At 46.3% G+C, this 21,861-nt stretch overlaps 2 protein-coding genes across 9 annotated transcripts in view; both read left to right on the top strand.

The window, feature by feature from the left end:
* The window catches only part of ttyh2 (tweety family member 2), a 76,092-nt gene extending 68,751 nt beyond the window's left edge, over window positions 1–7,341 (top strand). For 3 of the 4 annotated variants that reach the window (XM_064323493.1, XM_064323491.1, XM_064323490.1), the window contains 5 exons: window positions 1–57; window positions 184–369; window positions 692–770; window positions 3,077–3,091; window positions 4,499–7,341. The exon at window positions 1–57 is cut by the window's left edge. In XM_064323493.1, the coding sequence (XP_064179563.1) occupies window positions 1–57; window positions 184–369; window positions 692–770; window positions 3,077–3,091; window positions 4,499–4,579 (418 nt within the window). In that variant the 3' untranslated portion in view covers window positions 4,580–7,341. The remainder of the gene's footprint in view (window positions 58–183; window positions 370–691; window positions 771–3,076; window positions 3,092–4,498) is intronic. The other variant, XM_064323492.1, reaches the window with a different exon arrangement.
* Window positions 7,342–7,740: 399 nt separating this feature from the next.
* Window positions 7,741–20,888, top strand: dnai2b (dynein, axonemal, intermediate chain 2b). 5 transcript variants are annotated; one of them, XM_064323484.1, is made up of 13 exons: window positions 7,741–7,954; window positions 9,721–9,911; window positions 10,480–10,641; window positions 11,114–11,235; window positions 12,185–12,327; window positions 13,700–13,813; window positions 14,268–14,407; window positions 15,058–15,180; window positions 15,836–16,059; window positions 17,117–17,252; window positions 17,618–17,764; window positions 18,855–19,076; window positions 19,685–20,888. In XM_064323484.1, the coding sequence occupies exons 2-13, from the start codon at window positions 9,729–9,731 to the stop codon at window positions 19,715–19,717; spliced, it is 1,749 nt and encodes a 582-aa protein (XP_064179554.1). In that variant the 5' UTR covers window positions 7,741–7,954; window positions 9,721–9,728; the 3' UTR covers window positions 19,718–20,888. The 5 variants fall into 5 exon arrangements, with proteins under 5 accessions (XP_064179554.1, XP_064179553.1, XP_064179551.1 ...); XM_064323483.1 differs by lacking the exon at window positions 7,741–7,954 and adding an exon at window positions 7,971–8,123; XM_064323481.1 differs by lacking the exon at window positions 7,741–7,954 and adding an exon at window positions 8,871–9,029.
* The last annotated feature ends 973 nt before the right edge of the window (window positions 20,889–21,861 follow it).

Raw genomic sequence — 21,861 nt, 5'->3', positions numbered from 1 at the left:
TGCTTTCTGCACCATGCTCTGCGCCACGTCCCGGGCCTGGAGGCACATCGCCAGCAGGTGAGCGCCTCCCCGAAACCTGCCCCGCGCGGCCCTGCGTCCCCATGGTAACACCCCGCCCCGCGCTAACCCACTCCTGTGTCCCCACGGTAACACCCCACCTTGCCGCCTCTCCCCGCCCCACAGGGAGCGGGACTACGACGACATCGACGAGGAGGACCCCTTCAACCCCCAGGCCCGGCGCATCGCGGCCCACAACCCCAACCGGGCCAACATGCACAGCTTCTGCAGCTACAGCAGCAGCCTGGGCAGCCAGACCAGCCTGCACCCCCCAGCACAGGCCGTCTCCAACGCCCCCGTCTCAGAGTACATGTGAGTGTGTGTGTGAGGGTGTGTGTGTGTGTGTGTGTGTGTGTGTGTGTGTGTGTGTGTGTGTGTGTGTGTGTGAGTGTGTGAGTGTGTGAGAGTGAGGATGTACACCTGTGTGTGTGTGTGTGTGTGTGTGAGTGAGGATGTGCACGTGTGTGTGTGTGTGTGTGTGTGTGTGTGTGTGTGAGTGAGCATGTGCACGTGTGTGTGTGTGAGTGAGGATGTGCACGTGTGTGTGTTTTTGTGTGTGTGTCTTTGGGTTTGTGTTTCTGCTACTTGTCCTGTTATAACCCCCCCCCTCTCTCTTTCTCTCTTTATCTCTCAGGAACCAGTCTGTTCTTTTCGGGGGGAACCCTCGCTACGAGAACGTGCCGCTCATCGGGAGGGGCTCTCCTCCACCCTCGGTGCGTTGGGCCCCGGAAGCCAAGTCCTTCTTGTGACGTCGCTGTCACCCCCGCCTGCCTCCACTGCAGCTGTCACAGTTACAGGGGCATATAGCTCATTCTAATCTCACAGTTACTGGGCCATAGGTCATGTTAAACTCACAGTTACAGGGGCATGTAGCTCATTTTAAACTCACAGTTACTGGGGCTGAGTTCAGTTTAAACTCACAGTTACTGAGGCTCAGCTAATTTTAGACTCGCACTTAATTAGCTCACTTCAAATTTAGCTGCTCTGCCCACTGACCTGTTTACCTGGTTTGTACCAGGAGTGCACAGCTCCAGTGCTGGACGGCCACAGTATCTGCAGGTTTTTGTGGTTTTCATTCAGTATGCAGGCAATGTAGGCCTTGAAAATCAGGTGCGTGGACCCTTTAGCTAGCTAATGACTTAAATGACTTAAATTAAGCACTTAAGTGCTGAACCACGCCAAAGACCAACAGACACACCGGCCCTCCGGGATTGTAGTTCTGCAATCCAGGTTCATACGGAGTTTCTAATATCACAGAGTATCTCATTTACTGTGTATGAACCCTTAAGAGCCCACTGTCTTCTCTGTTTAACGTGTGAGGGAGAGGAGGCAGCCCCCCTGCTGATTACAGACGGTACTGCACTTGCCGTTTCTCGGAGCAGAGCTGACCTTTACTTCGCTGCCATTTAGAACAAGCTCTTATCCAAAGCGACTTACAGTGCCGTCTCGTGGTGTACAATGACCTCCTGGTGAACTGTCTGTAGCCCCCTCTTTTCTTCCTGGTTTGATCTCTGCGGTTAATGCTGTTATTTGTGCCGTGGCTCCATTTTGGCTCTATCTGAATTAGCCTCTATTTTCCGGCTCCTGCATGCGTTCGGCCAAAAAGGCCCCCGTTGCGATTTTTATGAGCTTTTTAAAAGAGACTGAAGGTCAGGCCAGGCTTGCTTGTGCCTCAGAAAACATTCCCAACTGGGGCTGTGTCTGGAAGCCCTGAAGAAGATAGAAAGAACGTGTACACGGATAACAGAAAAAAAAGAACATAAATGACTGGCAATCGATTCCACGGCCAAAATGGCCGCCCTGGACCATAGGCATGATTTAGCTGGGTCTCCCCTCTGAAAGCAGCATTTTCTATGTTCAGTGCCAACTCGACGTTGACCCCACTCCTTCCAGGAGTATAGCTTCTCACAACCCCCCCCCCACCATGGTACTGAAACAGCCCATGGTAGAGCCTGATTACAATTTTGACGGTTCACTGCGTCTGATGTCATTTGGCAAGGGGAAAGAACCGTTTTATTACGTGCATTTAAATTTTATCTGAGCTTTAAAATGAGCTTTACTCCGCCACTCGTATATCCCACAGCCTGAAGATTTCCTTTCATCTGTGGGGCTTACAGAAGGAATTACAGTACGCCTGTTCTCCAGATTTTAGTCTTTCTGCAACAGGATTCAAATTGGGGAGAAATATTTGGACCAATATGTGTATTCTTCTGCCATCTGAAAGCCCCGGCATGTGTGTTGTATGGATTACAGTAAACTGTGTCTACATCAGTTATTCTCTGTCATTTTTGGAAAGTAATTTGAGAAACCGTACCACATAACATATATATAAAACAACTTTTTCAGGCAACAAAAATAATTTTTTGTGGTGCTAGGGTACTTGGTTGTATCAAGAGAAATAGAACAATTTATTTTTAAAAAGAATTTCAGGATTTCTACATAAAGGTAGAAATGAATGGAGACCAATTTGCTAAAACATACTGAAGGTGACCCTCCAATAAATGAAGATTTAGATACCCATTTTAGGTTTACTGTAATGTATTTTGATATCTAAATAACATATTTTCTAATTGAATTTGAGGCTTCTATAAACATATCAGTTTTATATTCTATATTAATTTTATAATAAAAATTTAAAGATTGGAAAAAAAAATCTGTTGGGATCCTATTGCCGTGTTGTTCAGCACCATGTGTACAATTTTATCAGCCATTTAAAGGCCAGGAAAAACTGATCTCAGTTTCACAACTTCCTGGACTGGAGCTGGCCACTTCCTGTCCTCCTAGGACGTATACCCCCCCCTCTCTCTTTTAATAGATAGGGCTTTTATTCTGGAGGAAATTACAGTGAGTCTTCTCCTCTCAACAGATTCCATCCCCTTCCTGAAACTGCTTTCTATTTTTCAGCTAATAGCTTTTATTTTGTTTGTTTGTTTCTATGTTGTTTATCTGTGTGTATGTTTGTATATCTGTGCGTGTGTGTGTTTTTTTTATCAACTTTTTTTTGGAGCTATACTCTCAGCCATTTAGAAACAGAGTAAGTTTTTCTCTCTCTTTCTCTGGATTTCAGATCCTTTCCTTTTCATTCATCCCTCTTTTAACCTTCTGCCTTCCTCAGTTCCACTCCTGTCTGTTTATTTCACTCTTAAATTTTTTGGGGTGGGGGGCAGCCCCCAGCTGCCATACTGCATTGCGCTTACACCCCTCCTCCTTTCCTTTCCTTTCCTTGCATGGTTTTCACACAATCGCTGCTCACTTCCTTTTTTTTTTCTCAGTCATTGTCGATTAGTAAACATAGATTTATTTATTTGTTTATTTGGGTTGGATACTTTCAGAAAGGTTTTTTTTTTTTTTTAAAGAAACCTACGTACGTCCCAGCCGATCTGTTGCAGGTGCTCTGGTCCAAAAACGCGCTGGAATAAAGAGGCTGAGAAAGATGGCCGCACGCTGCTTTAATCCTCTTCTGCAGCCGTCCGCCCTGATGAAGGCCCCTGGGGCTGAAGCGTCGCGCTGAGAGTTAAATAAACGGGAGCGGGGGAACCAGCGTGCGGCCTTCTCTTCAGCCTGTTTATTGGATGCTTTTAAGATTGGGGGTGGGGGGTGGGCAGACGGGGTTTGGTGGGAAATGTGCCCTTACATGTGTCCTCCAGGGCAGGACATGGCCACGCCTGAAGTTTTTTTTTTGACACCCGCTGCAGTCCATGTGCATGAGCAATGTGGCCTCTCTGCGTAATTCTATAGTTTTAACTGCCATGTGATCGATGTTTGAGGTCAAACTATAGAATTGGAGGTCTGTGACGTCCTGCCTGAAGGTTTAGGGCTGATGGGGTGTTTCAGTGTGCCCTCCGGACTGAACTTAGCGCCCCCTTGTGAGATGTGCGTGACACTGCTTGCTTTACTTGGTTTGGATGCATTATCCTCTCTCCTGCCACCAGCCCTTTCCTTGTTCTTTGACTGTGGCGTAGGCCCCACCCCCTTTTTAAGGAACGGCCCACTTCCGTCCTGCCAGAGTTCCCCCTCATTTGTCAGTTAATGCATCATGTGGCCCAGATTTGTCCTGTTTTCCTGTGGTGAGCGTCTGTGAGCGTTTGTGTGTGCGCGTGTTTGTTCATGTGTGTGTGTGTGTGCGCGTGTGTTCATGTGTGTGTGTGTGAGCGTGTGTGTGTGTGTGTGTGTGTGTGCGCGCGTGTTTGTTCATGTGTGTGTGTGTGTGTTGTGTGTGTTTATGTATGTGCGTGTGTGTGTGTGTTGTGTGTGTTTATGTATGTGCGTGTGTGTGTGTGTGAGAGTGAGTGAGTATGTGTGTGTGTGTGAGTGTGAGTGTATGCGTGTGTGTGTGTGTGTGTGTTTATGTATGTGCATGTGTGTGTGAGTGTGTGCGTGTCTGTGAGTGTGAGTGTATGCGTGTGCAAGTAATCACCTGTTTTTCCCATCTCTCTTCTAGTACTCTCCCAGCATGAGAGCCACCTACCTGTCTATGACTGAGGACCAGATCAGACACTTCGGGAACGATTTCCAGGCATAGACGTCCTCCTCTTCCTCCACCTCCTGCTCTCCCTTCCCCCACCCCGCCCCTCCATCCCAGAGGAGCGACGCAAGCAACCTCCTTCAGCACGCGTCACGAACCGTGATCCCCTGACCCCGACCTCCCTTTGACCTCCAGTTTTAGTGGGGAAGCAGGGGGGGGTTTCCCCCGGCGAAATACCCCAGAGTGCTGCGTTCAGTCGCGGCCCCCCCCCACCCTCAATTCGGGGAGGTCCCCCAACGGTCCAGACGGTGTAAGGTTCTCAGCCTTCAATCTTCACCAAGTCAAGCTGACCATTCAAACAGCAGTCACAGCAAACTTTATATAAACCTGTTCGCTGTCTCTCGTTTTTAAAGGGTTCATGAACATGACAGTAGTAGTGCTGTAATAGGTCATCCTAACAGATTAGGTAGAAGTCTAATAAGTCTTCCTGAGAGTAGAATGCTCAGGAAAAACTGTTTTGTTTTTGTTTTGTTTTTTTGTTGTCCTTGTTCTCACAGACAGGTAACAGTGTGTCAGCTTAGTGGAATGAAATCGGATTTTTGTCCACACCTAGTAGCTAACATTTTACTCAAGCCAAAACATTCTGTAATACAACAAAAAAAAAAACTCAAGAACACTGGAGCCTTGAGCCATTCTTACTGCCTTTGACCGTGTATGCAGTGACTTCCCTGTCTGTTGCTAGTGAAACATTGTTAAAGCCTTTTAGGCTCTTGATCATGAATAACACTTGCGTTATGTCATGGAACATTTTTGATTTGTGATGGTGTAATAAGAACTTTTTTTTTTTAAGGAAAACTAACCAACATTTTGTGACTCCTTTAAATAAGTAACTGCTCAGACACCGAAAATTCCTCTTGTGTAAGTGAAACTTCTTTTGAAGCGGTACTTCGTGTATGAATCCCGCAAAAGCATGTTGTTTTGTGCCTCTGTGTCCTTGCCCCGCCCCCTTTCTCTCCATCAAACTAACTAGCTCTGTGACTGTTAGAATTTTATACTTCGTATCTTGTCCGTATCCAAAGGTGTTTTTGACTGTTTGGTTGTTCGTTCGTGAGCGTTCGTTTGTTTAAAACTTGGTGGGTTGTTAACACTGGGTGAAGTCGCATTTACAAGCATGGTCATTTGTTGAAGGCCTCCACCAATAAGGCTAGCACTAGTTCTGGGCACGTGAAGGGGAGGGGAGGGGAGGGGAGGGGATAAACCAAGCTGTAAACAGATTAACATGGGGAAGGATGCCAGTCACAGTGCAGATGCTGTACCTCACAGTACTATTATTCCGTTCATCAGCTAGTGGTACCGAACACGCAAGCTGTTAACCAGCGTGTAGCGTTGCACTGATCAGTAACTGTACCCGAGTCAGACCACCTGTTCACTGCCAGAGTCTCGGCCCTCAGACGACCTGGGGAACGACTAGTGCCATGCCCTAAACACTGTCTTTAAACGGATTACGCTTGAGCTGAACTCCCCTTCAAATCCCTCCGACCACAGCGGCCATACATTTCAGCTCCAGTGCAGCGCTTCCTCTGGTTGAGCCGCAGCTGAATCTCCCTGAAGCACAAAAACGCTGTCCACTGTGTTCCCTTACAGCTGAGGCAGGAGCAAAGCCATTAAAACACCCCAAGAAGTCTTCCAATTCACACCCCACACCAGTACGCCATTCCAGCGGCGATGGCCTCCTGTGTGTTCACTATTCCACTATTCCAAAGTTTCACTCTGCCGCTGATGAAGTTCGGTGCACTCTGATTCGCTGCCTCGTTATGAATATTCATGAGTAGGGTGGGGTTCCAAGCCAGAAATTCCACAGCTGTAACAGAAGTAGTATTATGTTCTAGGGTTAATGGGATACTCTGTGTTCCCCTCATTCTGAAAGGCCATTGATTCCCTTTCGAAAATCAGACACGAGTGTGTGCATTACCGAGACTTTCTGAGCCAGTTTACCTGCTCTTAAAAAAAAAAAATACAAAAAATCTGCTGAGCCCTGCACAGTCTAATTATTTAATGTGATCAACTCATTTTTATTTTTATGGCTCTTGGAAGTTGAAAATTTTGAAAATTCCTAACACTCCTTTTGAAGCTAAAACGATCTCTGTCGTCCCGTCTTGATTCATGTACATAAATTGTATGATAATGACCAGAAGACTAGTTCGTTTATTTTTTAAATTTTTTTTTGTCTTTTTAAAAAAATGTTTTGTTTTCCAATGTGCCAGAAGTGGTTGGAGATCAGCCTACTGATGAGTGAGAACTGGAGCCAGACGGCTGTGACTTTTGTGTTTTCAATCCACCGTTTCAAGGGTCACTCCCCCACCCCCAAAAAGAGAAGAGAAAAAAATGTCACCTCGTAGCGCAATTTTGAATACAGCGCTAGCACGTCCATCTTGCGAGCGAGCTGTGCCTCCTGTCTGGGAACCTGTGGGAAAGACAAGAACAAGACACCAATCCGGTCTCACCCTGACAGGGATGACTAATATTACGTCTTCCATGAAGGGGGGGGGGGGGGGTAGTGAGCGTGTTACCACCCCTGAAATTCTGATTAACAAAAAATCAGATCATATTCTAAAAATGGTTGATTATGTAGGCATTTTTGTTTTTATTTTGGTTTGTTTCATTTTGTTTCGGTAGTTTGGTTGTCCTGTGCATGTAAGGTTGTTTCAATGTAGCTTGGTCTACAGCCATTGAGAATGGTGCTTGGTTTCTATGTATAATACTAAAGCCCCCATGCAGGGGGGGAATAAATCATGGTAATAAAATACTTTTAAATAGCAGTTTTCTCTGTCTGGTGTTTTTGTTTTTTCTTCGTCCCTTTCCCTCCAATTTGGAATGTCTGGTTGTATTCACCAGCCATGCCAGTGCTGCCCAGAGAACCAGTTCAAATTGATAGTGATTAAGTATTCATCGTAATCAATTTGAGAAAGCCAGGCAAATACGTGCTCACCTCCGAAACACGTGACGTCAAGCCGCTGCTCCTTTTCACACCGCTATCCGCACGCTGAACACACACAGACCGATGGTACCGACTCATTTCGAGTGCGGCTTTTATCAAGCAAGGTTTCCGACTCACCGGCAGAGGTCACTGATGAGCTTATGAGACGCTTCTCCCAACAGAATCCTATTCAACCTTACTAATTTACTTACATTTTCCCTCTTGCGTCATGTCTTTGTACACAGCCAAGAGGAGAGCCAACGTGTCTGTTGTATTTTGATTTGATTTAACACTTAAATAGATATAATTTAAGTCCCCAATTCGATTTTTTTGTTGTTGTTGATCCAAGCACCTTGTTTCCAAGGCCTAAACTGGGAAATTATTGAAAGGAAAACTACAAGAACCGACAGACACTGCGGTGCACCTTGAGTTTGGTTTGACACCCCTGATTTAGGGTAAATAGCTACGGAGGTAGTGGGGTACAAGTCACAACGGCAACTTTTCAAATGATTGGTTTTATGCTGTATTGCTTCATGTCCGCCCCCACAAAGGGTGATTAAACCGGTGTATTATCTACTTCCGATCAGCCGTGGCCAGGATTGAGCAAGTTGATTATTTATAGTGGTGTGTATAATAAAAGAATTGTTAGAGGAGGGGGAACACAACATGGAAGAAATAGTGACATATTTTGTTAAATTCCAATGTTGTACAGAATGTGTATCCAAACTGACCATGTCTGAACATTTATTGATGCTCGCTTGAGAACAGCCTAGAACTCTATGTCCTTTCTGTGTTTCAGAACACTAATGTATGTCCACTCTAAAGTGGCCTTTGTGTTGGATGGTAGAATAGCCTATTTGATGTCTTGTTATGAGGGAGGCTGTTTGTTAGCAGGGGACGCGATGTTGCTGGGGGACATCGTGCACGAATTGTGCGCATGCTGAATGGTGAAATTTTCCGGAAACTGGCCGGAGATTAAACGTGTAATTATGAATGTTCATTATCGAGAAATACGTAACATACAAATGCATAAAACAAGGTCTATGGGCACAAATATGGTTCGTTGTGCACTTATAACAGTTATATCAGTATGCCATTACATTGTGTTTTAGTTTTGTTGATGCGGTGGGGTCACTTCCAAAAAAGACACCGTGTCCAAGAAATCTCTCTTATCCCGCGTAAGAATTTTACGAATTACATATGGGCATAAAAACAGATGACTGCTGGTCTGGTGAGGGTTTTTTTTTCTTGGTCAGTGTGCGAAAGTGCCATTACATTTTTGTCAGTAGTTCCCTGTAACCTACGTCATATTCAATGTTTTCCAAGTTCTATGTGTCTTTCAAAAAACCGATATATTCATTTTTTTTTTCAAAGAAACGCGTGTCTGTAAATAATTTACGGTAAATAGATTGGCCAGCCCCTAGCTTGGTTTAGGTTCCACCGACGAGTTTACCCTGCTGGAGCTGAAAGGGGAGGGGGAGCTGTTGCTATGATACGATAAACTGTCTGAATGTTTGGGGAAACAATCCGGTAAGACGACAGAAATACCCGCTTAGTGAATGAATATTAATGTTCATTTGATTATCCATCGCCATCGTGATACATACCTGGTTAGTGGAGTTTCGCAGGATTCTATAATTAAATGAAATCACTCGATTCAATTGTTACGTGGTCTGTACAATCCACTGCTTTTTTGCTGCGATAACTATGTTGGCTGGCTAGCTTAGTTAACCCATTTTGGGTTGGCTACCATTTAACTAGCAAAGTTAGATGTAACTTGTATGCAAAGTTAAATGTAGGATGCACACAAATGTTGCTTCCACTCAAAACATACGTTTTTCCCCTGACGTTTATCGCGCCTCAAATACGTTTAATTGCTAAGTGTGTGAGAGAAGTCTGGTTAAGGTTTGTTGCTTTGTTGCGAATTATTCGTGTAGTATTTCTGTTTTAACAGCAGTTTTTACTAAAAATCTTACGTTTTTAATGTTTTAACTTTGTCAATGAGTTATCCATTCATTGTTGATTAGCCTATTATTCCATGTAGGCCTCCTGGAGAGGGTGTCAACTGACTACAACAGCAGCAGCAACAACAATTATAAGCTGTGATATTGTCAACACTTACACCACGATTTCTGTTTATTTCGTAATATTTTAACATTAAGACATTGCAGGGAAATTTAATTTAGCATTTACACAATAGTGCGCCCGTATGTGTCCACAGTAGTCGTGATGGAGATTGTGTATGTGTACACGAAGAAGCGCAGCGAGTTTGGCCGGCAGTGCAACTTCTCCGACCGGCCGGCGGAGCTGCACGTGGACATCCTCCCCGATCCCTCTCTCGCGGCCAACTTCATCGAGCGGGACCCCTGCGACGTGCCGTTACAGTGCGCTCAGGAGATGTCCGAGCATGAGGTCAGTGTTGCGTGGCTGTATGCGCGTGCTGTCACAGAGCATGGGGTGAAGCAACCGATGCATGTGGAAATATGAAAGGCTGTGCATTTGTGTCAGGAGGGTGCCGTCCAGTGTCAGTCCTCTGTGTGACCTGAGCATGAATGCAAAGCCATAAACCTCATAAACCAGTTCCATTTCCCATTGCTTTTTAAAACATCTAATTGAGACCATACACAAAGAAAAAGTAATATCCACGCTTTGACGAAATAGGTTTTCTTTTTTCCTGGTTTTGCATTGGTGGAGATGACGCTAATCACAGATGGCAATACAGTGTATTGAATACACAAGTCACCGATCCGCAGAGAGGATCTCGGTAAACACAAGGCGATATTGCAGCAGGTCTCGTGTTGCAGCCTGGCAGTAATCGAAGCACACAAATGCATATCGCTGCATTCTCAGGGGAGTCGCTGTCGGTGCGGATGTCTTGTGTAAACGGTATCAGGGGCTTTTCCTGCAGAGCATATGAGCGCTCGGTCGCCTGTTCGCTTGGCGGGAAAGACACGCTTCCTTCGCCGTCTTCTGTTCCCAGGTGAACACGGAGCGCTACGAGTCGGAGAGCCGCGGGATTAACCACGTGGAGGGCGGCTGGCCGAAGGACGTCAACCCCCAGGAGATGGAGCAGACCATCCGCTTCCGCAAGAAAGTGGAGAAGGACGAGAACTACGTCAACACCATCATGCAGCTGGGCAGTGTGTGTACGCCGCTTCACAATCAGCAACATTAGGGCTGCCGGGTGACTTGTCCTGTTAAGGCTCTGTTCCAGTGTGTGGATGGGCCCCATGGGCTGGTATCTGTTAAGGCTCTGTTCCAGTGTGTGGATGGGCCCCATGGTCTAGCATCTGTTAAGGCATTGGTCCAGTGTGTGGATGGGCCCCATGGTCTGGTATTTGTTAAGGCATTGGTCCATTGTGTGGATGGGCCCTATGGTCTGGTATTTGTTAAGGCATTGGTCCTGTGTGGATGGGCCCCATGGTCTGGTATTTGTTAAGGCACTGTTCCAGTGTGTGGATGGGCCCTGTGGTATGGTACTGAACCCATATGTGCCAGTGCCAACCTCACCTGGCAGCCCCACATATAATTAGTCGCGTAATTAGCATAGCATAGCCGGGACGTCTGTGTCTCACTGAGTGATTCTCAGTGATTTCCCTGCTTTCTGACCACAGCACATGGAGCACTGCATCAAGCAGAACAACGCCATAGATATTTACCAGGAGTACTTTGAAGACAGTGAGGAGATGGAGGACTGTGAGGAGCAGCCCTGGGCTAAGACCATCAACGTATTCAGGTGGCTGCCTCTGTGAACTGTGGAGGAGCTCTCTCTTTCTCTCTCTCTCCCTCTCTCTCTCTCTCTCTCTCTCTCTCTCACTCTGTCTTTCTCTCTCACTTTCTTTCTCTCTCTCAGTTCAATTCCAAATGCTTTATCGACATGACGTATTTCAATTTCAGAACTTGTTGCCAAACCTTTAAAAACACATTACAATGTACATAAAGTATAGTAGAGGGTATCCCACCCTCTCTGCCACTCTCTCTCTCTAAGTTCTTTAGAAATGACAGTTTTACACTGTTGTATAAAGGAAAGGAATGAAACAGAACGCTTTAAAAAAGGAAATTAAGAGTATGCAAATTTTAAATGGTTTAAAATGAAAGCGTGTTGAAACTGTTGTGGAAATAAAGAGTCTGTATGAGTACAGTACATCTTCTTAGTGCTTCTCTCCAGATAAGAAACAGGCTTCTTGGTTATATACTCCGCATTCACGTGAGTGTTGAGGTCAGCCAACTTCCTTATCACATTCTAGACTGATTCAGTCACATACACGTTCTTCAACTTCCCCGCTGGTTCAGCTCTGAACAGAACATCTTTATCTCACAGGCATGCAAAAAAACTTCCATCTAACTGCTCACAAACAGACACACACGTGATTCCTCTGCTCCCTTTAGCATACACAGTCTTCCACAATATACAAAGTGAGATTTTTGACATTTAAATTTGAGCTCTCTCTCTTCTCTCACTACCCCCACTCTCTCCCTGTCTCTCTCTTTTTCTCCCTCTCTCCCCTTCTCTATCTCCCTCCCCCTCTCCCTCTCTCTCTCTCTCTCTCTCTCTCTCTCCCTCTCCCTCTCTCCCCCCTCCCTCTCCCCTCTCCCCCTCTCTTTCTCCCTGTATCCCCCCTTCCTCTCTCTCTCTTTCTCTCCCTCTCTCCCCCCTCCCCCTCTCTCCCTCTCTCTCTGTGCAGAGACCCTAATGAGATCAAGCGCACCGCCACGGGCCTGTCCTGGCACCCGGACGGCAGCCGAAAGCTGGCCGTGGCGTACTCCTCCCTGGAGTTCCAGCGGGCCGCCGCCGACATGAGCCTGGACTCCTACATCTGGGACACGGGTACGAGTGAGCGCTTTCCACACTGGGGGGACACGGGTACGAGTGAGCGCTTTCCACACTGGGGGGGCATAGGGTATAGCCTCCATACCAGTGAGCGCTTTCCACACTGGGGGGGCATGGGGGGCAGCCTCCATACCAGTGAGCGCTTTCCACACTGGGGGGTATGGGGTATAGCCTCCATACCAGTGAGCGCTTTCCACACTGGGGGCATGGGTATAGCCTCCATACCAGTGAGCGCTTTCCACACTGGGGGGATGGGTAAGCCTCCATACCAGTGAGCGCTTTCCACACTGGGGGGTATGGGGTATAGCCTCCATACCAGTGAGCGCTTTCCACACTGGGGGGTATGGGGTGTAGCCTCCATACCAGTGAGCGCTTTCCACACTGGGGGGGTATGGGGTATAGCCTCCATACCAGTGAGCGCTTTCCACACTGGGGCACGGGGCAGCCTCCATACCAGTGAGCGCTTTTCACACTGGGGGTTATGGGGGGCATATTCCAGAGTTGGAGTTCCCCACCGTGATGCTGGACTGCAGCAGGGTCTACCAGTTTTTGTTTTCACTTCAAAATCAACAACCAATTTAGACCCAAAAAACCAGACTTGAACCAAAGAGCAGCAGGCCCTGTGCCTCTTAAGACCAGGGTTTGCCAGACCTGGTCCATTAGCACCTACTACAATTCCTGGTGAATTTGACCCTTTCAGGCCTGGGAATCTGTGTGTAACCCTGCACATCAGCCTCTACTGCTATGTTCACGCAACACCTTAGAGTAGTATAGTGCTTACGGAACTTGGCCTGTAACCTAAAAGTTACAGGTTTGTTTCCCATGTACCCTTCAGCAAGGTACTTAACCTAAATTTGCTTCTATATATATCTGGGTGAGTAAATGGATCTGTATATCTGTAAATATACGAAAAGGTTTATGGTGTAAAAATACGGAAAAGTCTAAGTTGCTCAAGGGCCGGTAATGTAAGTTAACTGGCTCCAGAGCAAGGGGTAGTGTCCAGCCAGTGTAAAGTTGAGAGTTTTGTATTTTTTTATTTTTTTCCCCACCACCACTCTTCAGAGGACAATTTTTTTTTTTTTTTTTTTTAAACAGAGTACATAGTTTACACATCATTATCTTTTACATTTGCACATTATCATTTATAATGAGTCCACCTAAACAGAGCCCCCCCTCCCCAGGTCCCTGCCCACTTACCCAGTGATGTCCCTTCCCCTCACCCTATGTGTCATACAAATATTCACCCCTACACCAACCCCCCACTCTCATCTTTTGAGCACAACTTTATTGTTATTTAATTACTTATATACCATTTTACTTTGTTGAGAGTTTTGTTTGTGACTGCACCCTGAACATTTTACTCCCTCAGAGAGCCCCAACAAGCCAGAGATGACCGTTAAGCCTGTTTCCCCTCTCATTTGCCTGGAGTATAACCCCAAAGACTCCCACGTCCTGGTCGGTGGCTGCTACAACGGACAGATAGGTGGGTCCTCCTTCAGGCTGCTCAACCTTTCCCACAACGCACTGCTGTGCAGGCAAGGCACCTCTTTAACCCTTTGAAGAGTATGTATTTTGTAATTTCTTTCCAAAATTCTAAGTTTGTTCCAGAATTCCATTGCTTTCAGTCACCATTAGTGTTAGAATCTTCATTTAAGAACATTCTAATCACATATTATGCAGGACTGTAAAGGTTGTGTAAGTCACTCTGGATAAGAGCGTCTGCTAAATGCCTGTAATGTAATGTAATATTTGTGATCTCACAGCTGAACGGGTTAAGCACCTCTTTTAAGTCTGGTGCGAAGTTCTTTGTTGCTATGTGCTTTTTTTGCATTATGTCCTTTGCAGTGTGAATTTTACCTGGAGTCAAAAGCATAAAAATAGAACCAAAGAACATTGAATCATTTCAGAACGGAGGTGTGTTTTTCTGTTTTGGACAGCGTACTGGGACACGCGTAAAGGTAGCCAGGCCGTGGAGACGTCCACCATCGAGCACAGTCACAGGGACCCCGTCTACAAGGTCATCTGGCTGCAGTCAAAGACGGGCACTGATGTGTTCTCCGCCTCCACCGACGGCCAGGTGAGCCTCCCTGCACCGCCGCCGCTGCTGCTGTCGCCATGGGAACCAAGAGAGCCTCACACTAGGAAAGGCAAAGTGCCAGATTCAACCATACTCTTTGCAGTACTTACTGACTTACTTACTGACTCACTTGCTTACTTATATACGTACTTACATACTTACTGACTTGCTGATTTACTTGATTATTTATATACTGACTGACTTGCTTGCTTACTTACTGACTTGCTTACTTGTGTACTTGCTTACTTACTGATTTGCTGGCTTACGTACTGACTTACTTAATTGCTTGCTTGCTTGCTTACTTACTGACTTATTTACATGCTTATTTGCTTACTTACTGATTTATTTTTGCTTTCAGAGCCTTTGTGTTCCAGGCTGTTGTCGTATGTTACAAAATGCAACTCGGACTGTTAGGTGTGTCCATAGGGAGGCACCATTGGGCAGCTGGTGGCTGCTGTGCGCTTGCTGACTGGAAGATAGATTTCTTAGCACGGCTCACATTTATTGGAAAAAGAATACGGTCCTGGCAGCTGACAGACAGTAGGTTGAAAACAGGTACAAGGCATCAAATGGCCAACCTGGGAGGTTCTCGAATGCAGAATACCTGGCCCAGAACACCCACACACCTTCTTTTTTGCTTTCTGCCTCAGGTCCTGTGGTGGGACATCCGAAAACTGAGCGAGCCCACGGAGAGGCTGGTGCTGGACCCCAGCAAGAAGGGGAACCTGGACAACGCATTGGGCGCCATTTCCCTGGAGTTTGAGCCCACCATGGTGAGGCTGTCTGGCTGTGTCTGTGACGCGAATTATACAGGAAATAACCAGCACTCTCTTCTAAATGCTGAACATGTCTGAAATATTTATATGCTTTATACTTGAAGTTGTTGGGCAAGTAGGATCTTGTCACTGCTTGGGGTTTTTGGCAGCTCTGAATTGAGCCCAGTCAACTGTAAATTATCCCCTCATAACAGTTTGCTGCCCTGAAAGGTATACTACACAACCAAAAGTGTGTGGACACCTGACATCCAACATCTCGTCCAAAATGATGGACATTAATATGGAGTTGGTTCACCCTTTGCTGCTATATTTTAAAACTCCTCTCTTTTGGGAAGGCTTTATACTAGATGTTGGAGCATTGCCGCAGGTATTTGCTTCCATTCAGCCATAAAAGCATGGAATCGTCTGTAATGTAACTCTATGCTGTAGCATTAAGATTTGCCTTCACTGGAACTAAGTGGCCTAGCCCAATCCATGAAAAACATCCCCAGACACTTTTGGTCATATAGTGCAGCTCAAGGGAACAAGAACCTCCTAAATGCTGGCAATCTTTTTGTCTTATTTCGCAAAAAAGTAATATAAGTAAGATTTGAATACCGGGCGCCTGACAGCGAACAGCTTCTGTGTTTTCTGGCCGGGTTTTCCCGCGCAGCCCACAAAGTTCATGGTGGGGACGGAGCAGGGCCTGGTGGTCTCCTGCAACCGCAAGGCCAAGACCCCCGCCGAGAAGATCGTCTGCACCTACAGCGGCCACCACGGCCCCATATACGCCCTGCAGAGGAACCCCTTCTTCCCCAAAAACTTCCTGACGGTGGCCGACTGGACCGCGCGCATATGGTCCGAGGACATCAAGGAGTCCTCCATCATGTGGACCAAGTGCGTGGAGGGGGGGGGGGGGAGTGCGGAGGGAGAAAGAGTGTTTTAACAACTGTTTTATTTGGTCGTTACTGTACCAAAGCCTACCAAAGAAAGGGTGGTTTAGTCTTAATTAGTCTTGGGGCGGCAGTGTAGTATAATGGGTAAGGAGCTGGTTTTATAGCCTAATGGTCCACAGGTTTGATTCCCAGGTGGGACACTGCCGTTGTACCCTTGAGCATGGTACTTAACCTGCATTGCTCCAGTATACATCCAGCTGTATAAATGGATGCAATGTAAATGCTGTGTAAAAGTTGTGCAAGTCGCTCTGGATAAGAGCGTCTGCTAAATGCCTGTAATGTAATATCTGCTTCTTCACAGTCCCAGGCCCAGTCTTCTGTATTATCTCTCAGTACAACGAAGAGACTTCGCTTCTAACAGCTGTTTGTTTAAATGTTTACAAAAAAGAGCAGAGGGGGAGAGAGTTAATTTACCCCTGGGGCCTGCTTGTTTTCAGGAGTTTATAGTTTGCTATGTCAACGACTGGTGAGCAGGCAGAAAATCTTACCCGCAAACGAGTATTTTCTCTCAACCAATTCATATTAATTTAGTGATACTACCGAAAGCAGTGATTGGTGGGATGTTCGCATCCTCTTTCAACCTCAGCGAGCTCCTACTTGTTTGACACATTTGTTATCCCTTTAAGACTTATGGAATTTGTAAATATTGCTCAGGCAGGTGGGGTTGAGTAACTCTGTTCTCATGGTTACCGTCACTAGGCCACGCCTGTGGAATCACACTTGTAGCTTTTCAGTTACAGTTCAAATCCAGAACTACTTATAGACTGTCAGATACAGAACTGTGACTTGTATGGAGGGTTGAAAACGCACATTGCTTTTCAAGTGCCGCTTTACTGCTGTTTTTATATTTACAATTTTTAAAAACAATTTGTATGAATTATCTTTCGTTTTATAAAAGCTTTCATTGAGTTTGCCATTGATTGAGTATGTGAGCACTGCACGTGCCTGGGTTTCTTGCTCTGTTGCCAGGGTAACAGGTGCTTCCTGTTCTCCCTCAGGTACCACATGGCCTTCCTCACAGACGGCTGCTGGAGTCCAGTCAGGCCTTCTGTGTTCTTCACCGTCAAAATGGACGGAACTCTGGATGTGTGGGACTTCCTGTTCAAGCAGAACGATCCCACCCTCAGTCTGAAAGTAGGTGGAGTGTGCGTTCAGGTCAATGCATGCATACAGTAGTTCCGTTAATGGAATCTTGGAATGGGTTTTGATCGATTCGGGTTCAGGTCCTGATCAATTGCCGGGTGCAATGACCCCCATGTGTATCCAGTCATATTGAACACATAGTTACAGTCTTACTGCTATTGGTTAATTTGTACTTTCTCCAGCTCTGAGCAACTCATGGATTTGTAACATTAACATATATTTACCTTGACCTTGATGATAAAAGCATATCTTTTCAGATTCTCTGAGCATGAATCTTATTGGCAAAATGCACATTCGTCTTCTGTTCCTAATCTGTGTGTGTGTGTGAATGCGTGTGTGTGTGTGTGTGTGTGTAGGTGTGTGATGAGGCTCTGTTCAGTCTCAGGGTGCAGGATAACGGGCGCTTCCTGGGCTGTGGCTCTCAGCTGGGCACAGCCACACTGCTGGAGATCTCCCCAGGACTGTGCACCCTGCAGAGAAACGAGAAGGCCCTGGCCACCGCGGTGAGGCCGCATGCACACGCGCATTTACGCACATGCGCGCACACACAAAAAAACACACACACACACACACACACACTCACACACACACACACACTCTCACACGTGCGCACACACACACACACACTCTCACACACACACACGCACACACACACTTACACACACACACACACACACACACACGCACACACACAACACACACACACAAACACACGCACACACACACACCAAACACACCACACACACATCACACACACACACACACACTCACACACACACACACACACTCAAACACACTTACACACTCGCACACACGCACACACACACTTACACACACACACGTACACACTCATGCGTTCACACACACGTGCGTATACACACACACACTCAAACACACACACACACTTACACACTCACACACTTATGCACACACACTCAAACACACACACACACACGCACACCAAACACACTCACACACAGCATATATGCGTGCACACACAACACAACACACACCACTCACACGTGCAACAACATCATCTCACCTAGCATGCACGTTCATCATTCACTCACTTACAGCCGACAACACTGAACGCACACCTCAAACACAACGCAGTGCACACACACACACACACACAAACCACCACACCAACAACAAACCCACACAAACACACCACACTACACACCCCACCACAACCTTCAACCAGACTAGCCAACAACACAAACACACACACACTACCTCCATACACCTCAAACCACACCACCACCACGACTATGGCGGGAGGGGTATTGTGTCACTTCAACCACTATGCTCTGGTCACATGGTTCTATATCGAGCAGTTCTATATCTTTGTAAAACGAGCCTCCAAGATAGGCAGTGCCCGTGGGACTCGAACCTGCAACCTACCCTAACCATTATACTGCACTGCCACCCAAAGCATGCTCTCCAAAGGAGAGCAAAACGCTGCCCGCTGTTTGGAGACCACGCAGCGTAACGTAGCGAAGGCCCCTGCGCTGTCACTAGGCTCAGAACGCTACTCAGTGAGCAGCCCGTGGGAATGGGCTGACGGGCCCGTTCTCTCTCTCCCGAGTTCAGATGTTCGAGCGCGAGACGAAGCGGGAGAAGATTCTGGAAGCCCGGCACCGGGAGATGCGCCTGAAGGAGCGGAGCCGCTCGGAGCAGAGCAAGGAGGAGGAGGGCAAGGAGGCGCACGGGGAGGAGAACACCGAGGAGCTGATCGCGCAGGCGGAGAAGGAGTTCTTCAGCATAGTGGAGGGAGAGCTGAAAAAGAAGGAGAAGGAAGAGGAGAAATACGAGGTAAGTGCCTTTCTGAAAGAGAGGGATGAAGGGATGAAGGGTTGGGAAGAGAGAAAGTGAGGTGTAGAGACCCTCTCTGCTGATGGCTGACAAGCTTCTGTAAACTAGACTGAAGGCTATCAGTAGGTATTCAGGGGGTTGAGATTCAAACCAAGCAAACATCAGGCATTGTTCATTTATTGTGTGGATTTAGTGTGATTCTTCAGAGAAATTGGAGGGGGGGGGGTAACAGGGGGAAGATTAAGTGTGAGAGAATAAATCAGTCAGAGAATGAGAAGTGGTGGTTGGGCCTAAGAGCCACTAATGAGCCACTAATGACATATTGTAGCTCCACCCTCTTTTGGGTTCATGAAGCCTCACTCTTCCATTATGGCCATTTTGTTTCAGAATTTTAAAAAAAACAGCTTTATGAAGTCGATTTAGCAACTGGAGAGTAAACATGGTGCAGTAGTGTAACAGGAGTGTTGGGGCTAACTTTTGATTTGTTTTGGACTGTTTTTTTTTAATGACTTCTTTTAAGTAAAAGTACCTTTAGAAAATCAAGGAAATTTATTTTGCTCCTTTAAAAATGTATGGATTAACCTTTAATCTTGTGATTTCTTTTTCAGGAGAAAGACGTCTGTGAAGAAAAAGATGGCTGAACAGCCACTACACGTCTAGCGTAATTGCCACCTTGAATGTGACAAACCATATATATGCATATTATCTGCAAGCCATGTGAGACTTAATTAGCACGTGGCGTGTGAAGTTCTAACAAATTATTATTTTGTGCTGCAACACATAAAAAACACAAGAGGACAATTGTTTAAATGCTTTGAAACAGCACGTAAAGTTTAATGACACGCAACGCCTGTACTGGCAGTGTGTGAATCGCGCTATTTACAATTTCCACACGGTTAATTGTTTTGACTGTACAGAATCAGATTCCGCTGTAGTAATGAGACATTTTTAGGCTTCAAGTCTTTTGCCGAGGCCCATCGATGCTCCTTCTGAAAGGAACACGCCGAGGTGTCGACTTCACCCCAGGGAGTCACACCCTTCCAAAAAAAAGCTGCAAGTTGTTCCATGAATGGCCCAGGTACAGGCAACACAGCAGTATGGACCTCCCATTCAGAAAGTACCAAGTTTGGCCCTTTCCTTGTGAATTCTTGCATATGAAATGGCCGCGTGCCTGGCCCGCCATGCCTGCAGCCCAGCCCCTGTTGTTTCTCAGTAGTAGTGACGCTGTGGTTTGTGCACTGCTGAGAACAAGTTTCAACCAGTTTTATCAGCAACACATCGGACCAACTGCGCGCGTGAAGGCGAGGACGCTGAAGTGTATGGCATGAACAGGAAGAGCTGTGAGCAGATGGCAAAGATGGGTTCATGGGTTTTGTGATTTGAGTGACATGTGAGGTCACACTTGTATCTTGGCTCGGTTGCACGCATATATTTTTGGTAAAAATACTGAAGGGGTAAAAAAAAATGTCTCACGTTTTCACAAACAGTGTGTGAACAGGCTTTAGACGCTGGTGACAGTTTGTACTTTCAGCGCTGTAGGACACTGACTGCAGTTTGGATGGTCTCCGTTCACCATGGTTTTACATGACAGCAAAGCATCCGAAACAGCCTCGTAGACTGGAGATATTTGCTTGTCATTTCCACTCCAATGTACTTCCCCTTTTCTCTTCCCTGATACCCCGGAGTCCTCCATGGCTTCTAAATCAACAAATTATGTCCGAAAAATCATATACAAAGAGGATTGTTTGATGAACACCAGCACTTTATCCACTGAGGAAGAATCTTACTAATTAAATGTCCTTCTTACTCCCACGAACTGTACTCTTTTCACTGTTGTTTTTGAAGGAAATGCAAACACATCCTTATTTGGCAGAAGTGGATGACTTCTAAAAAAAGATATTGTGGGGGTATAGGTTTGGTGTCACAATATGAAAGATGATGATTATGAATTACACCGACGATAAAATTCGAGTGAAAATGACAGCTCACAACAGACGGTATTATTCCAGTACGGTCACTGTGCATCAATGGATCTCACTGTTGTTCTTTGAACCTCCAATTGAGTCTGTGACTTCACCAGTAATCATCCACTTTGTTTGAGCGCCTGGAGGTGTCATTTCATTTTTCTAAAGCAGGTTCTTTACATTCAGACAAATGGGAAAAATTTTAATAATAGCATTCCTCACACCTGGAAAACTGAAATTCCGTTCTCTCCCATCTCCGTTTGCGCCACTGAACACCTGCAGCTCATGCAGAATGCTGCCGCACACCTGCGCAGTCTTCCTGAACCTGTTCACCTGTCCAAACCGGCTTCACTGCTTTCACCTGTTCCAGCTGGGGTGGGCTATTCCGGTCCTGGAGGGCCGGTGCACATGCAGGCGTCTGTCTCCAGCAGTCGCCCTGGCTAAATGAGCCAAGTGGCTGTATACACCAACACTGGCTCACTCATAGATTAGATCACAGTAAAACCTTTCACATAAGGACACGAGAACGGTCTTCGGCTGGCATTCATGCGCTTCTCAAGAAATGCGGCTGAAATTTCAGACGGCGCTAATGTTAGGGCAAATTAAGTTAAGGCCAGATGTTTCTAAGGCAGGAAAACCAGAAACAGAGATGGTCCTCGTTGCCCACATCTGCATTAGTCTGCATCAAGTGTGAAAACCTTGGTACTAGCGAATGGAATCATGTTCACATTTCTCTTCTTAGGACTTATGGATGTAGTGTGTATTTACAATTTGTACTTTGGTTCTTTGTAAGAATACTTGTACCAGTGCCTCAGTGATGT

This window comes from Anguilla rostrata, chromosome 2 (assembly GCF_018555375.3).
Source record: "Anguilla rostrata isolate EN2019 chromosome 2, ASM1855537v3, whole genome shotgun sequence".
NCBI lineage: Eukaryota > Metazoa > Chordata > Actinopteri > Anguilliformes > Anguillidae > Anguilla > Anguilla rostrata.
Note: the sequence above shows the minus strand (reverse complement) of the source record. Positions and strands in the feature narration are given on the sequence as shown.

What these genes read in the sequence shown, in the direction of transcription:
- dnai2b (XM_064323484.1), top strand. Translation starts at nt 9,729, where the DNA reads ATGGAGATTGTGTATGTGTACACGAAGAAGCGCAGCGAGTTTGGCCGG. An exon ending in ATCCCACCCTCAGTCTGAAA is followed by an intron (nt 17,253 to 17,617) that starts GTAGGTGGAGTG and finishes GTGTGTGTGTAG; the next exon opens with GTGTGTGATGAGGCTCTGTT. An exon ending in AGAAGGCCCTGGCCACCGCG is followed by an intron (nt 17,765 to 18,854) that starts GTGAGGCCGCAT and finishes TCCCGAGTTCAG; the next exon opens with ATGTTCGAGCGCGAGACGAA.